The sequence below is a fragment of the Eubalaena glacialis genome, chromosome 1, assembly GCF_028564815.1.
Source record: "Eubalaena glacialis isolate mEubGla1 chromosome 1, mEubGla1.1.hap2.+ XY, whole genome shotgun sequence".
NCBI classification, from domain to species: Eukaryota; Metazoa; Chordata; class Mammalia; order Artiodactyla; family Balaenidae; genus Eubalaena; species Eubalaena glacialis.
Window position 1 is genome coordinate 186,247,461 of NC_083716.1, and position 15,637 is coordinate 186,263,097.

Consider the following 15,637-nt stretch of genomic DNA (forward strand, 5'->3'; position numbering starts at 1 on the left):
GTTGTCAAGTTCCAACATTGCCTAAGAGCCTGGCTCCACTCTGTGTGTGCTTGTAACAAGCAGTATTTTACTTACTGTCTGAGATGCTGAGAGTGGGCGAGCCGGCCGTGAGAATCAAACGCGGGGTGGGGAGGCCTGTGGGCCATTGCTTCAGGCCTCAGGAAGTCAATCCCACAGGTGCAGCTCCACCTGCCCTGGGACGCCCCAGCTAGTCACATCCACCAGCTTTATTGTGCAAACCCGGCTCACATCCTCCACACTCACAGATGGCAGGGCTTAGCTTCCAGGTGTGAAAACATGGGCAGGAGGCCTTCCATCACCTGTTGGTTTCTCTCTTCAATGACTAATATAGGCAGAGCTACGTAATGGGAGAGACAAGGCTTGGAGTCCTTGGTGAACGTGATTGCTTTTCTGCCTGTAATGTATGTTTTCCAGCTTGGCTCTAGTAAGTGTTGTAACAGATGCAGAAAAGGGAGTCACCCTATTTTTCTCTGAGATATTCATGGTCGGAGGATGAGCTAGTATTCATCAGTGAGAGCCCTAAATAAGAAAGCCTTTGCCACAGCATTTGCATTTGGCTAGCAAAATGGGGCAAAATTCAAAAGGAGGAAATAGAAATTAGGGAGCGCCCCCTTCTTTTCTGTCTGTCACATGAAATATGATTCTGGTTCTGCTGTTGTCTCCAGCTGCAACAAAGGCATTTGACTCTGTGTGAGGATCCCCCTCTGGCTCACTTTATAGATTCTGATCATAATGACATGAGAACTCAGAGTGGCAATTAGATGACATTAGCACACAGAGGCCGGCAAAATTCATGCTCAAAGCAGTTAAAGATCATTTATAACCTTCCTGAGACTGTTCAACATATGCCACGGTTCAGAAGCATCCATGACTTCTTAGAGCACTCATGTCTCTAGCTATCATTTATTATTATTATTTATTAAGTAGGTGGGATCATCTTTCCCCACCCTCATCATCATCAAGATAGAGCCAATGTGTCTATCACATCCAAATACAGCTATTTGATCTGAAAACCATCCTGACCTGAGTTTAATACATGACAATTTCCTACAGTGATTTTTTGGAGCCAACCATACGGGAATTTGTGTACCTCGTGGGCAATTAAATAATTAATACTATTTGCTCTAGCATCAGTGGTCTAACAGATTACTGTGTCACTTCAGGAATTTCCAATTTAGATAAGTAATTTTAGGAGATTTACTTCCAGAGTTTATTCTTTTCCATCAGAAGTTTAGCAATAAATGATAACATTCTTCTCCCCAGATCTCCATGAATGTCGTGCCAGATGACAGCTCAAATGCTCTATATAGGGTCTACGCCTAAGTGGGTTAGACAATGATTTGATTGAGAAAGAAAAATACATCATTTAACCAAATATTCTTCCCTCCCCCACCACTCACATACCTAGAAAGCGGGGTTTTTTTGTTGTTCCTCAGGCTTGAGAGATATATTTGCCCTCAATAGTGACAAGTGGCACCAAACTCCTCTAACCTTCCTAGGTGTGGTCCCTTTTCAGCTCTAAATAATTAATGTATCTCAAGCCTGGCTTCTCATTCAGATCACTTGGAGAGTTTGTTTGTTTTCCTATCAATGCCCGGGGCTTACCACCAAAGATTCTGCTTCAGTTGATGTGATGTTGAGGCCACGGCTGTGCTATTTTTTGAAAGCTCCTCAGGTGATCCTCAGTCAGACTGAAGGCCTCTGGAATAAACTCATCTCAGTATTACCAGAAACAGAATAAATCAATCCAAGTTAAACAGACAGACACATGTGAAAAAGAGCCTACTACCTGAGACTTTACTTTCTTTGAAGGTCTTAATAAGCTCCTTTAGGGCCAGGTGGGAGTCTCAGCACCAGTGTCTGGCACATTGTGGTTTGTAGAATGAAGATGATTATTTATTCTTATCATGCAACAGTAATTCATAATATATATCCAGAAGTCATTTTTTGACAATCTCAACTTATAAACTATGGACCACCTGAAAGGAAAAAAGGAAAAAACAAATGCTGCAATTGAGCAGCTAAAATTATGTCAAAAAAAGAAAAATGATTCTAATACACTTTACTCCTGGGACCATCCCTCAGGCTGCTCTGGGAGCTCTCTTCTTATTTTACACACAGTTCTAACAGTCTTGCTTCTCTGGTTCTTCATTTACAGAAACTTAGAGGAGTGACTAAGGAAAATCACACATCAAAAAAGTAAACAATGGAATTCAGAGAGAGTATGATAGTTTGGGACTATTTAGGATGAGGTCAAATAGTTTTACATACCGAGCATCCCTGACTTGGTGCCCATCATTCATTCATTTATTGGGATTCACTAGTGCAAGGTACCAAGCTGGATGCATGGGGATTACAAAGGTGAACGCTTTCATTGAGTACGAGTGAGTCTCTACCTTGGCCCCAGCCCCATTATTTTCTCTCTTGAGTTGCTTAAATACAGTAGCATCATGCAGCTGCTGCTTAGTTTTCATATAGCATTTTTTGCTGTCCAGAGTATTTTATAGTTTTTTATTACTGAGGCCCTAGTTCAGGTCATTCATGTGGCCGCATAACTGTCTCTCTGTCCACATAAACTTCTCCAACCCCTACTTTATATTTCTGCCACAAAGATCTCCCTAATTGCAAATCTGATCATATTACTCCCAGTTAAAATCCTCTAATGATCCCACAAGCTACAAGATTTCACTTGGACTTCTACATGAGGTTCTTCATGACTGATCCACGACTATGTCCCAGCCTACTCTTATCCCTCCTGTTTCTCATTTTCAGGTTCTATAAACCGCTCACTATTCCCTTCACACTGTATTTCATAATTCTTTGCCTTTGCTCACGCCATTCCTTCTCTTTGGAATGCTTTTTCTTCTTGCCATTTTAGCTATCCTGTCCTCCAGGAAGTTTTCCTTGACGTCTACTCACTCTGCATATGTGCCACCTAACCCATTGGGTTCGTTGTCTTCCACTTGCTCTTATTATGTATTAGAATAATGTTCACAAGTGTTGTCTTCACAGCTACTTCTTTCCTCTACTACTCCCTTACTTCCCAGCATTTTAAAGAACGTGAAGGCAGGAACCATTCTTATCCATTCTTAACAATTCTTATCCTTGTCTTTCCAGAGTCTGACATCAACAATAAGTGGCTGTTAAAGGGGACTAAACTGAAAGCTCTTTCCCATTTTTATTACTCAGATGTCATGTCTCAGCAGGAACTTCTGGAAGTAGTTCACGAGCCCTGAGTTTCTACAAATTGTTCCTAGGATTTAGATGAGGAGTCTAATGCTCTGACAGCAGTGAGCAGTCATGGAGAACATGGGAGCTGGCAGGAGGCTGTCTGGGATAAATATGTGAGTTACTTCATCTCTGGAACTTCAGTTCCTCATCTGTTTCTCAGGTGTGTGCAGTGCTTGTCATGCCAATAATATGATAGCTAAAAATTTATTGAGCATTTATTATTATTGTTTTTATTGGATCTTCACAGAACATTTTGATATATGCAGGACAAGTAGTATCATCCCCATTTTATAGATGAGGATACTGAGTCTCAAACTTGCTTAAGATAATGTGTCAGTAAGGGTAGGCTCTGGGGATTGGAATTTGGGAATTCTGATTTTTGTCCATTTTTCTTTCCATAACTATATGACATCGTCTACATGTGTCACAAATGATGGTTTTAATGATGAACTTGAATCATCAAGAAAATATTATAGACAGTATATCATGCTTAAGAAGGCAGGACAATAGATAACAACTTTCAGAAAAGGTTCCATCCAAAAGTTTAAATAAAACCAAGAAAATGTGGTTCTGAAGGGACTAAGATTTGTGTATGTGAAAAATAAACTTATTTGGACAACTTATTCCCTGATTTATAAATCAAGTATTATTGTAGCCGAATTTTAGTAATATAGTAGATTTATTAGAAATTAGAATCAAGGCATAGAGAGCTTCCTTGAGATGTATTCTACAGTATTCTCCTACGTTTGCTTATAGCCATGCTTTTCCTAGTCCACAGCAATAATGGATAAATTTTAGAGCTCTTGCTTTGAAAGCCACCTTCAAATATCCTCTTACTTTTCTAGAATTGCTACCTAAGAACTAGGAGCAATCTTCCATAAACACCTAAAACCTATTTTCTCTTATTTCTCTTAAATCAGAGGTAACTTTGTTCCTCTATTTATCTTTTTTTTTTTTTAATTTTTATTAGGGTATAGTTGTTTTACAATGTTGTGTTAGTTTCTACTGTACAGCGAAGTGAATCAGCCATATGTATATATATATCCCCTCTTTTTTGGATTTCCTTCCCATTTAGGTCACCACAGAGCACTAAGTAGAGTTCCCTGTGCTATACAGCAGGTTCTCATTAGTTATCTGTTTTATACATATTAGTGTATATATGTCAATGCCAGTCTGCTAGTTCATCCCACCCCTTTTATTTGTCTTGAATCACTAGGTCCTCTTCCATATTACAAATGATTTCTGTTTTGTTTTGCTTTTAAGTAAAGGTTACAGGTAGGATTTTGTTTGCAAGGAGAAAAGCAAGTGAATTGTTTCCTAGGGCATTTAAAATCTTTGTTTCCTAAAAATATACAATTGTTTGAAGATGAACCTCCTTGGAGTCTTAATTTCAAATCTAGTCTACTCAGTATAATCTTTGGAAATGTTTATTGCTTTACTCTGGACTTGATATGCAGCACTGCCTAGACCCAGGAGTCTAACAGGTATCCTGAGGCCAATAAAGCTTTCGTCAGTGTTATGAACCGGTCTGTTGATCTTCTCTGTTTTACACTAGGGCAGGGTGGGAGTGGGGTGGGGGAGCCTGTTAGGATGTGGATTTCTGGGCTCCTCTCCTACCCTCCTGAATAATAACCTCTAGTGGGAGGGGTGTGGCACCCAGGAATCTGCATTTTAACAAACTTTCCAGGTGATTCTTCTACATATGACCCTTTGAGAATCCGTGATCCAGATTGTACTTTGCACCTCAGTGAAGACAGCAGTCAGTTCAAGTTTTGTGCCTAGAGACAAAGCAAAGCAACCACCCTATTACAAAAGCCCTGCTTTCTGGCTTGAGACCAGTGCTGCTTTTCCACTCTTGCTTGGTGTTCTGTTTCCAAGCCAACTTCAGTGCTTAACTGCTCAGTATATTGATTTAAAATGGGCTCAGCCATGTTGTGAATTGTGAGTGAGAATTAAAGCCAGCCTTTTGTTTTAAAGAAGGTGTGAACTTGACTACCAGCTATCTGTAATGACAATGCATCTCAAGAGAGCCTCCTATCACCAGGAGCTACAAGGAGGAGCCTACTGATCTTTATCTTAGAAAGCCAGAAATCAAAGTGCAAAGTGTTTCTTCACTTCGCGGTTTTCCTCTTTATCATGCAAGCTTCGATTTTAATGTTTAGTCCCATACGTGCCATGAGTTTATATGTAGTGGAAAGTGAAACGGTTTTGGCATCCAAATAATGAATTCTCTTAGGGGAAGTGTCTGCATGGGATTCCAATCCTTGACGGGAAGGAGAGTTTGTGTTTTGTATTATCCTTTTCTCATTTGAAACTTCTGGGCTTTGTAGGTTAAATGCTGTCAGCTGCTCTTCAAGGAAATTACTAGCTCTTCATTCTTAGTTCTTACATAGTCTGTGCTCTTTACGCATTTGATTCTTCCCCACTGCCTAAAGTGCAGGGAATGAAACATCAGACAACATGCTTAAGACGGTCGCCATCTCAGAGAAGGAAAAAGGAGGCTGTCTTTTCTTTCAGTTGGTGGCCTATTGACCAAATTATGTATTTTATAATAAAAATGCACTTCCAGTCAACAGTGAAAGGCAGATGCATTTTGATCTTTTTTTAACAAAAAATTTATTTATCTATTTATTTGGTTGCACTAGGTCTTAGTTGCGGCAGGTAGGCTCCTTAGTTGTGGCATGCATGTGGGATCTAGTTCCCTGACCAGGGATCAAACTGGGGCTCCCTGCATTGGGAGCATAGAGTTTTAACCACTGCACCACCAGGGAAGTCCCCGTTTTGATCTTATAATAATATTTACTAGAATAAATAGGCAAAATTTCTATTAAAAACAATGGAGTCGTATGAATCTAGGCACTGGTTATGCAGTTGCCATAGAATTGGTGTTTAGTAATAAGAGACACACAATTGGTTGAACAATAGAAGAACCCAGAACATAGGAGATAGATGGGAAGAATCCATGTGAGAGGCATGGAGAATCATAGATCTCAAGATGGTATTTACATTCTTTAAACAATTAGGTGTTTCCTTTTTCAAAGTAATCTTATTACAATTTCTCAACATGTCAGGAAAATAGTTTTTCTCAAGGCAGAAAAAAAATCTGAAGTAACGGTAAAACTCTTTCCTTGCTTTTTATTTCTATAATTAATTACTTTTATTTGACGTTTATTATGCATTTATTTTCCAATTATAATTTCTTGGAGTCTTTTAAAATTGCCTCTCTGTCATCATATAGTAGAAGTCATCTGTTTTGGTTATAACAGGACAACTGATTATACTTATATGATTCTGAAACAGCAACATGTGTTCATTGTAAAAAATTCAAACTATACCAAAAATTAAGAATAAAATGTAAAGCCATATGAAAATTTACAACTCTGGGGTAACTTCTATCAGTGTGGATTACCACTTTTATCAGACATTTCTCCATGTATATTTACAAACATACAGATACAGTTTTAAACTTTAATACAAATGTAATCATACTCAACATGTATGTTCTGCAACCTTTTATTTCCCCCACTAGGACACATATCATGGACATCTTTTCATAATTACACAATTACAGAATTACATCATCAGTTTTTAATGGTTTTGCTGTTTCCTACTGTGCAAATTCCATAATTTACTCATCCCTATGAATGAACATTTTTTTTCACTATTTTGAAACATACTTCCAGACTCACAGCACCACTGTATATATACCATGTAGCTGAGAAAAGAATTTCAGTGCCTTTAAGAATTCTGCATCAAATCAAAACTACAATGAGGTATCACCTCACACCGGTCAGAATGGCCATTATCAAAAAATCTACAAACAATAAATGCTGGAGAGGGTGTGGAGAAAAGGGAACCCTCTTGCACTGTTGGTGGGAATGTCAATTGATACAGCCCCTATGGAGAACAGTATGGAGGTTCCTTAAAAAACTAAAAATAGAATTACCATACGACCCAGCAATCCCACTACTGGGCATATACCCTGAGAAAACCATAATTCAAAAAGAGTCATGTACCACAATGTTCATTGCAGCACTATTTACAATAGCCAGGACATGGAAGCAACCTAAGTGTCCATCGACAGATGAATGGATAAAGAAGATGTGGCACATATATACAATGGAATATTACTCAGCCATAAAAAGAAACAAAATTGAGTTATTTGTAGTGAGGTGGATGGACCTAGAGTCTGTCATACAGAGTGAAGTAAGTCAGAAAGAGAAAAACAAATACCATACGCTAACACATATATATGGAATCTAAAAAAAAAATAGTTCTGATGAACCTAGGGGCAGGACAGGAATAAAGACACAGACGTAGAGAAGGGACTTGAGGACACGGGGAGGGGGAAGGGGAAGCTGGGACGAAGTGAGAGAGTAACATTGACATATATGCACTACCAAATGTAAAATAGATAGCCAGTGGGAAGCAGCTGCATAGCACAGGGAGATCAGCTCTGTGCTTGCGATCACCTAGAGGGATGGGATAGGGAAGGTGGGCGGGAGATGCAGGAGGGAGGGGATATGGGGATATATGTATATGTATAGCTGATTCACTTTGTTATACATCAGAAACTAACACAACACTGTAAAGCAATTATACTCCAATAAAGATGTCAAAAAAAAAAAAAGAGAATTCTGCATCAGATTTAGATGTAAGCCTTAACCAAAAGTTACAGAAACATTAAGCACTATGACACATCTTTTTAGTTGTTTTTAATAGTCTTCTATTTTCACCTTTGATAAATAAGCTTGTAAAATTGTGACTGAACCAGCTTTAAACTGTCATTATCCCATTATTTTTTTATCTGAGTGAAATTATTGAGGCAGATATTTTGAGGAGATGAGGAAGGCTGGTATCTTTCAGAGTGCAAAGTGATTTTGGAATGTAAAGAATTTCTTTGGGTTGAGTTCCATTGAACTTTGTCACTTACCTGTGTTCCTGAACTATGAAACTATGAACTATGAATATCTGGACTAAGGAATAGTTTCTCTTGATAAATAAACAATTAACAAATACTGTGGACACTAAAAAACAAATCTTTTTAAATTTACACGGTTAATGTCTTTGGATAAAGTCTTGGGTATAGAATTCCTGGGCCAAAGGTTATGGATAATTGATATAATGATATGTATAATTCCAGAAAAGTCAAAGCAATTCTTATTACTACCAACAGTGTATGAATGTGTCTATTTCCCCACTCTCACTGATATAAAATTTAGAGAATTTTTATGCTAGATCAAAAAATGTTGATTTCATTTGTATTACTTTAGTGATGACAAACATCTTTTCACATTTATTAAGCATTGGTGTATATTTTGTCTTTTCTGGATTGCCTTTTTTGCCTGTTTTGCTATTAGATTGTTTTTCTTCTCTGAAAGAGTTCCTTCACCCTATTTTATGATTTCTCTGTATAATAAAGATATGAAACTGTATGTCACATGGATTGTAAATATTTTTCTTAGTTTGTCTTGTATGTTTAAATCCTCTTTATAGTATCTTTTAATTTTTTTAAATCAGAAAGAAGTTTATTTTTTATAATGGTAGTAATTTTTTTACAACATAAAGAAGTTTTTCATTTTATACAACTTGAAATTCTGTTTTTGTTATATGGAATACAAGATTTATAAAATTCAAACAACTCTGTGATATGCAAACATTTTGCATTTACTTCTATTATCATAGTATTATTTCTATTTGCATTATACCCTTTTGAATAGAAACATCAGCTTACAATGAATGAATTTGCTATTTCTTATCCGTTACAGATGTATTTTTCTCTGAGTCTAGGTTAACACTAAAGACTCAAAGTTGGCTAATTTGAGAAATCTTACTTAAAATTTAGAAATTTAAAATGAGAAGAATTAATTTCACTTATCCACTTACTATGAAAATTTGTGTAGCAAACTGTAATTTACAGAAACATTTTTATGTGTTTAATTTTATTTGCTTCTCAGAACCGCCCTGTGAGTTGGGTACCATTATATCTGTTTTATATATGTGAAACACTGAGGTGCTGGGAAAATTACATAAGATCATTTTCTGACATAAAATCACAGAACTAACGAGCGTATGAAATGACCAGAGTTTCAATTCAGGTCTTTTGAGTGCAGAATATGTATTATTCTTTTTAATTCACCTCTACCCTAATTTTACATTTCCACTGTAATAAAAATGAAAAACAGGTGCTTAATGACAAGCTTGTCCAAGCATCTGTAGATAAGTGACTTCTTTAAAATGAATACTGTGACATAAAGTTATTTTCATTGCATCCACAGAAGGGATTGATCTGACAACCTGAGGTTTGATACAGTTTGAGTACTTACTGAGGAGTAGAAGGACACATTATATTGTCATTCTGCTTTAGAAATTTTAGCCAAAGAAATCAGGGCAGTTCCTGACAGTCGTTCTCCATAGCTGCTAAGAACCTGCACCACATCCCTGATGAATCCTCCCATGGAACTAATTACTTGGAAGAAGGAAGGAGGGAAAGCTGAGCATCCCCTGTGGACTTTTTTCTTTCAATACACAGCTTCTCCTCAACCTACCAAGGTACCAGAAACTGGTATTTTCTCAGAGAGGCCATGCCACCTCTGATATTAATTGAGGGCCATCATATTAACAAAACAAAGATCTGATGGAAGGAAAACTACAAAGAGAGACCAGAATCCACACAGCAGACCTAGAGAGGTGAAATGAAATCCTTCCACCTGTTACCTGAAGATGCTTGTGCTTACCGAGGGTGTATGTCTTGATGCTGACTTAATCTATCTATCAAAGAGTTCCTGGTCATCTCCCCCGTCTCGCTATGATCCCTGTCTCCGATGGCACCCCAGGCAGTGGGCGCACCCATTCCTCAAAACATCCCCAAACTCATTCTCCTCAGTGAATCTCTTTAGACTTCCAAAGGGAGAGTTAGCACAATAGGATTTTCACCTGATGTTCTTTCAGCTCTTTCTCCTTTTTTTTTTTTTTCCAATGGGAATCCTTTGGTTCTCCTTCTTAGCTACATTAACTGTAGTGTAATTTTCCTTAAAGCATTTTCTGGGAGAAAAATTCTACACAACCACAACGATTTCTGCTCCAGAAAATAAGAATTCCCTTAGGGCAGATAAGAAACAAATCAAGGGTGATGTGTTTGGTGCATAATACAAATGAAAAATTTGGTGTTTTTTTTGCTTTCACAATCCTTTAATCTTGTTAAACAGGTAAAAGTTAGAGGCATCTGCAGCTGCATATTCCCGGGTCCTGGTCCTATCCAATGTCAATATATCATTGACATTTACTTATTGAAAGTTCCTTCCTCTGCCTATTTGTGAGTGCATTTCACGTGTGCCTTTAAAAAACTCATTATTTAGCTTTTAATACCCAGGAGGTCACTTCTCTCCTGAAGAATTATGGTACTTGAGAAGAAGAGGAATGCTCCTGGGACAAGGTTGCCAGATTTAGCAAAGAAAAATACAAGCTGTCCACTTAAATTTGAATTTCAGATAGACAACAAATATTGTTTTGGTATCCATATGTCCTAGATATAGCATACTTATTTATGGAACATATTTATATGCAATATCATAATAAAAATTATGAAAATATTATACTAAAAATTATTCATTATTTATCTGAAATCAAAATTTAACTAGGTGTTTTATATTTTATCTGGCAATCCTATGTGAGACCAGTTTTCAGATTCTACAGAGACCAGAGCTGGACTATTTCAGAGTAAGCAGCACATGTTTTAACTTTCCGAATAAGTTGGCGGGGGTGGGGGTGGGGTGGGGGGTGGGGGGGTCGGGGGGAGGGGTGAGGGGGCGGGCAGGGGTAGAATGTTAGTCTTTTCCCACTACAAATGGCATAGGAAGGGGTATTAGTTCAAATATACATATCCCCTCAGGGTTGACCCACTCTGCCACCTCAGAATCAGGGTGGATAAGATATAGCTGTTTGAGAGTGTTTTATAAATCATTGCTTGAAGCTATTGATGGCTTCTTTTGGAGGCATGCATTTTAATTAATTGTTATTCTTTTGTACTTCCTCCCTGAGGTGATTTTTAAAAACTTAAACTCTATAATAATCAGTAAATTCTTAGGTCTATTTATATGTTGATATTTTAAATTTTTTGAGGATTGTAGAAAGATTTAATGAGATATAGAATGATACAAGAGAAATAAAACATAATTGTCAATGGTGTCTACAAAAAAAAAAGCTTCTCCAAAGAGTTAAACTAAAACAGTTCCTTCAGAGTATGTCTGAAGGTCCAACCAAGGTTTAATGTAACAAGTAGTGGTCAGAGTTCAAAAGAGTCATATTAAAAAACTCCCTCAAATTCTGAATGTCAAACTGGAATCTTAATAGACTCTAAAACTAATTATAAGCTTAGAATATTGAGGTCAACAGTTTTCAAACAGTCGGATTAACTCTTTGATAGAGGAAGTCTGTTCCCACGTATCACAGCTGCACAGCCATCCACTGGCCTTAATTTTTTAGAAATGAGAATTGAGGTCCTACTCCCACCCCAATTCTTCTTAACCTAAAAAAGAAGGGGAATCTATAATGGCTACAAAGCTACTAACACTCCCCTTAAAATTCTATAACAGAGCGGTAGATTAAAGATGGCCATAAATTCTTTGCTCTTCTTCACATTGAAAAGTGATTAATCAACTTCCGTTTGAATCTGGATTGGTCTCGGTGACTTGCTTTATCAATAGAATGCGGCATATGTGACATGCTGGGAGTTTCAAGACAGTTTTATAGGAAGCCTTTTCACTTCCACCCAGAACCTCTTCAAATGCTCTCGCTGGGCACCCTGAGTTTCTATGTAACTGCCTGAGACCACTTAGCTGGGGAGACCACCCAAAGGCCGATAGACTGTTCCAGTAGGATCCAGCTTCCCAGCCCCTCCATCCAGGCAGACATATGAGCAAAGCTATTTTGGCTTCCACACCAGCCCACCCACCAGATGAATATGACCCAGGGATCTCCTATTGAGGACTTGGGGAACAGAACAGCCCAGCCAAGCCTTGCTGGAATTCCTGACCCCTGAAATTGTCACATAATAAAATGGTTTTATTTTAAGCCACTATGTATTAGAGTAGTCCATTAAGGAGAAAACCAGAAAAAACAGTGATACATTGCTCTTCACACTTAAAAACAGAATGAAGTGGAAGAAAAGAAGGGTTGGCTGATTAGAGAAGGTCAAAGAGGAGGAGTGGAATCAAATCCTCTAAAAGGAGATCATTATTGCATTGGACACAAATAAAAGATGAGTTAGGAATTTAGAAGACTCACAGAGTGTTTAAAAATTGTGTCACAATTTTTGGTAGACCGCTACTGTGATTTTGGGCCACACTCACAACTTTGGTTCAACTTCTTAGAGATTCAGAGAGAAAACAGCAGTAAAGTCTTGCTTCATGCAGATGCTGTGAACAGTAATGAATAAACATGACAAATAAATATGCTGCAAATAAGAACTGAAAATGCTAAATATGTAAGAAGCAATCTTTGCACCTACTGAAAAGCCTTCATCAGATGATTTCAGATTGGAGGTGTCTCAAGAGAAAATAACTTTGAAAATACAAACAGATTTTTATTTTTTGTACTTTTATTGAAAAGGTACATTTAAAAAAATACACAGACATTTTACCATTTACAGATTGCAGATATAGATGCTCTAAAAGAGTTCACTCTATTTTGCTGTCTTATACCTCTTGCCCCTGATATGACAAACATTCCAGTCCTGTTGATATCAGCTTAGAAACGGGGGCATGGGAGCATGACCTGCAACAGATTCAGTGAACAGAAAGACAGATTGTTCAATTATAAATTTTTTTATCTTCTGTACATTATTGCATTAGGGAGCCACAAAATTATGTAGCATCATTACAAATGAAAACAGGTTAAAAATGAAGAAGATAATGATGTAGAAATACATGGATTCATTGTCTTCTTGCTGAACGCACAAGAGGTGCAAAAATGTGCAATTTAGGAAGCTCTTTTTCTGTTTGTATACATTTGCTTAGCAACTCAAACTGGTGAGGAAGCTACAAAATAAGTTAAACAAAAATAGCAGACAGGTAGTAATTAGAGCTATGTTATATGGCTTTCTATTTCGTTTAAATATCACCAAATAAAATGTAAAATAAAGAAAATACGTTATCTTTTGTTCTCTTAAAGAGAAAATTCAAAGCTACTTTGCTTCCTAACATTTACACAGCAACTAAAAATGTTTAATTCAGACAAGAGATACAGATCTAGTACTACACAGGATACAACAGTACTTGGGTCTAAAACAGTACACAATCCCTGTCAACAATAGTACACCAAAAAGAAAACGCTGTGATCCGTTGGTAAGATGGTATCCACAAGTAAGCACTTGTGTTCATCTATTTTTGTTCCACACTAGAATGTGCCCAGTTGGATTCCAGGATTATTTACAGACGTGTGAGGAAGACCCTAGTTTTCAAGTCTGTCAGGAAAATATTCCATATTGTTTCTAAGCCAGATCACACCCACGGAAAAATAGTCAGAAAATGATATATATGTATATATATATATATTTTTCTGACCAATACATTTGCAAGAAACTAAATATCTCTGATACACGAATTGTATGGGGTAGGGCAGGGGGAGGGACTAGGGAGATAAAGCTTCTGCTGCTCAGATTCTGAAATTATAGGAGCGGCCCCTAAAAGCACTCTTGAATCTAGCGACTTACTCTTTGGAGTTGGGGCTCAGGTGGTACGCTGCATTTTGCAGTTGGGTGGGACACTGCAACACCAAATGCTCAAATTGCTGAATCCTTTTGGCTTTCCTGCTCTACTTTCCTACTGGCCTCAACCGCCTGGGGGCTTGCAGACATTAGTACGGGGCGAAGAGGATGGAGGCGGGAGTGGCGCGGATGGGGCCGTGGCCGGGCCTCAGCAGAGCTGGAGGGATGGCTGGAGCCTGGAAGAGCGAGGCCGACGGCCGGGGTGGCAGTGACAGCGCGGAGGACACTGCCGCCGCCGCCGCCAGGGGCGAGGACAGGAAGGCCGGGGCCAAAGGCTTCATCATATCCTTCTGGAATGCAAGTTTTGCCTAATAGAGGGAGAAAACCAGGAGTGGGGTGGGGAGATTGTTTTGAATAACAGCAGCACAGATATTTTCATAAGTAAAAGAGAGACATTCAGAAGTCAAAATTTAAAAATCTTAACTCTCAGAAGTCAGGACATGATTATTTTCACAAAGCTGGTTTCAAAGCCTCTTGGCATACCTTTTCTTTGATTTGTTTCCATTTCAACTCTTTTCTGGTGGTCCTTGCCCCTGGGCACTAGGACAGAGGAAAGCCTCTCTGAATAGATACTGAAAGTATTTTATTCTGCTGCTCACAAGGAAAAAACAAACACACCCAGAAGCTTTCCTGCTTAGATTATGGAGCTCAATTCAAACTAATGACTTGTTTTAAACCACAATGAGGCTTTTTGGAGAATATGCATTACCCTTTACTTCACCTCTTAAAAAAGCCGCACTGGGTTAGGTAACTGGAGTTTGGAACACTGGCGACCCATGAACAGTCATGAAAACAAAGTCAGTTTACACTGCTCTGGCCACTTAAAAAGTATTACTTGAAAAACTGCAGCTAACTCAAATTTGTCATTGGCAATGATTGTAAATGGGCTAGAAACTTTCTCTATTTAAAAGGAATCCCAAGGTGGAATCTTCCTGTGAAGTAAATCAATCCTTAATCCCTCTCTTTTGCAATCAGGAGGAGCTTTGCAAGCTGGATTTGCTTAATGCGTATAATGCCTGCATGCAGCATCGACTGAGCTTTGGAAAAACTGGAGGTAATGTCAGTATCGCCTTCAGCTGGCCAATCCCAGCTTTCAACCTCAGCAGAACACCACGCTGGGCTGAGTCCCAGGGAGACTAGGAAATCCATCCATCTGGGTATTTATATGACATCTATTGGTGGAGCCCCTTAATGTTTTTACAAAGAAACTGAAAATAGCACATTTTGAGAGCAGGTAAGACAGGCTGACTATCAACATGCCTGCTAGACAGGGAAAGAGAGAGGAATACACACAGCCACTGTACTTTCTGGAGAAAGGGAGAGAAAGAGGTGGGGGGAACACCCCAGAAAGGAGGAGGATATTAAATAGATGGATTTTGTGTTTGGAAAGCAATCTCTTTCCCCAGGTTTAACATGTTCCAAGATTCCTCAGGCATCACTGCCCTTGTTCCTAAGCCTTTACTTTTCTGTATATGCTGAAGAAGGGAATCTCTTGAAAAGGTCCTGGTAAAGAGTAAGGTATTAGCCCTTAAAGAGGTTCAGTTTCTTTTTTTCTAAGGAAACTTTCTTCAAGGTGTCCTCCAGCAGGAACTAAGTTCATTCTAAAACTTCTCTCTATGA

General features: G+C 38.3%; 1 protein-coding gene across 4 annotated transcripts in view; it reads right to left on the reverse strand.

Annotated features, from left to right (window-relative positions):
* Positions 1 to 13,327: 13,327 nt before the first annotated feature.
* ZNF385B (zinc finger protein 385B) overlaps positions 13,328 to 15,637 on the reverse strand; it is a 322,915-nt gene continuing 320,605 nt past the window's right edge. For all 4 annotated transcript variants that reach the window (XM_061202700.1, XM_061202715.1, XM_061202707.1 and 1 more), the window contains exon 9: positions 13,328 to 14,325. In XM_061202700.1, coding sequence (XP_061058683.1) covers positions 14,107 to 14,325 — 219 coding nt within the window. In that variant the 3' untranslated portion in view covers positions 13,328 to 14,106. The remainder of the gene's footprint in view (positions 14,326 to 15,637) is intronic.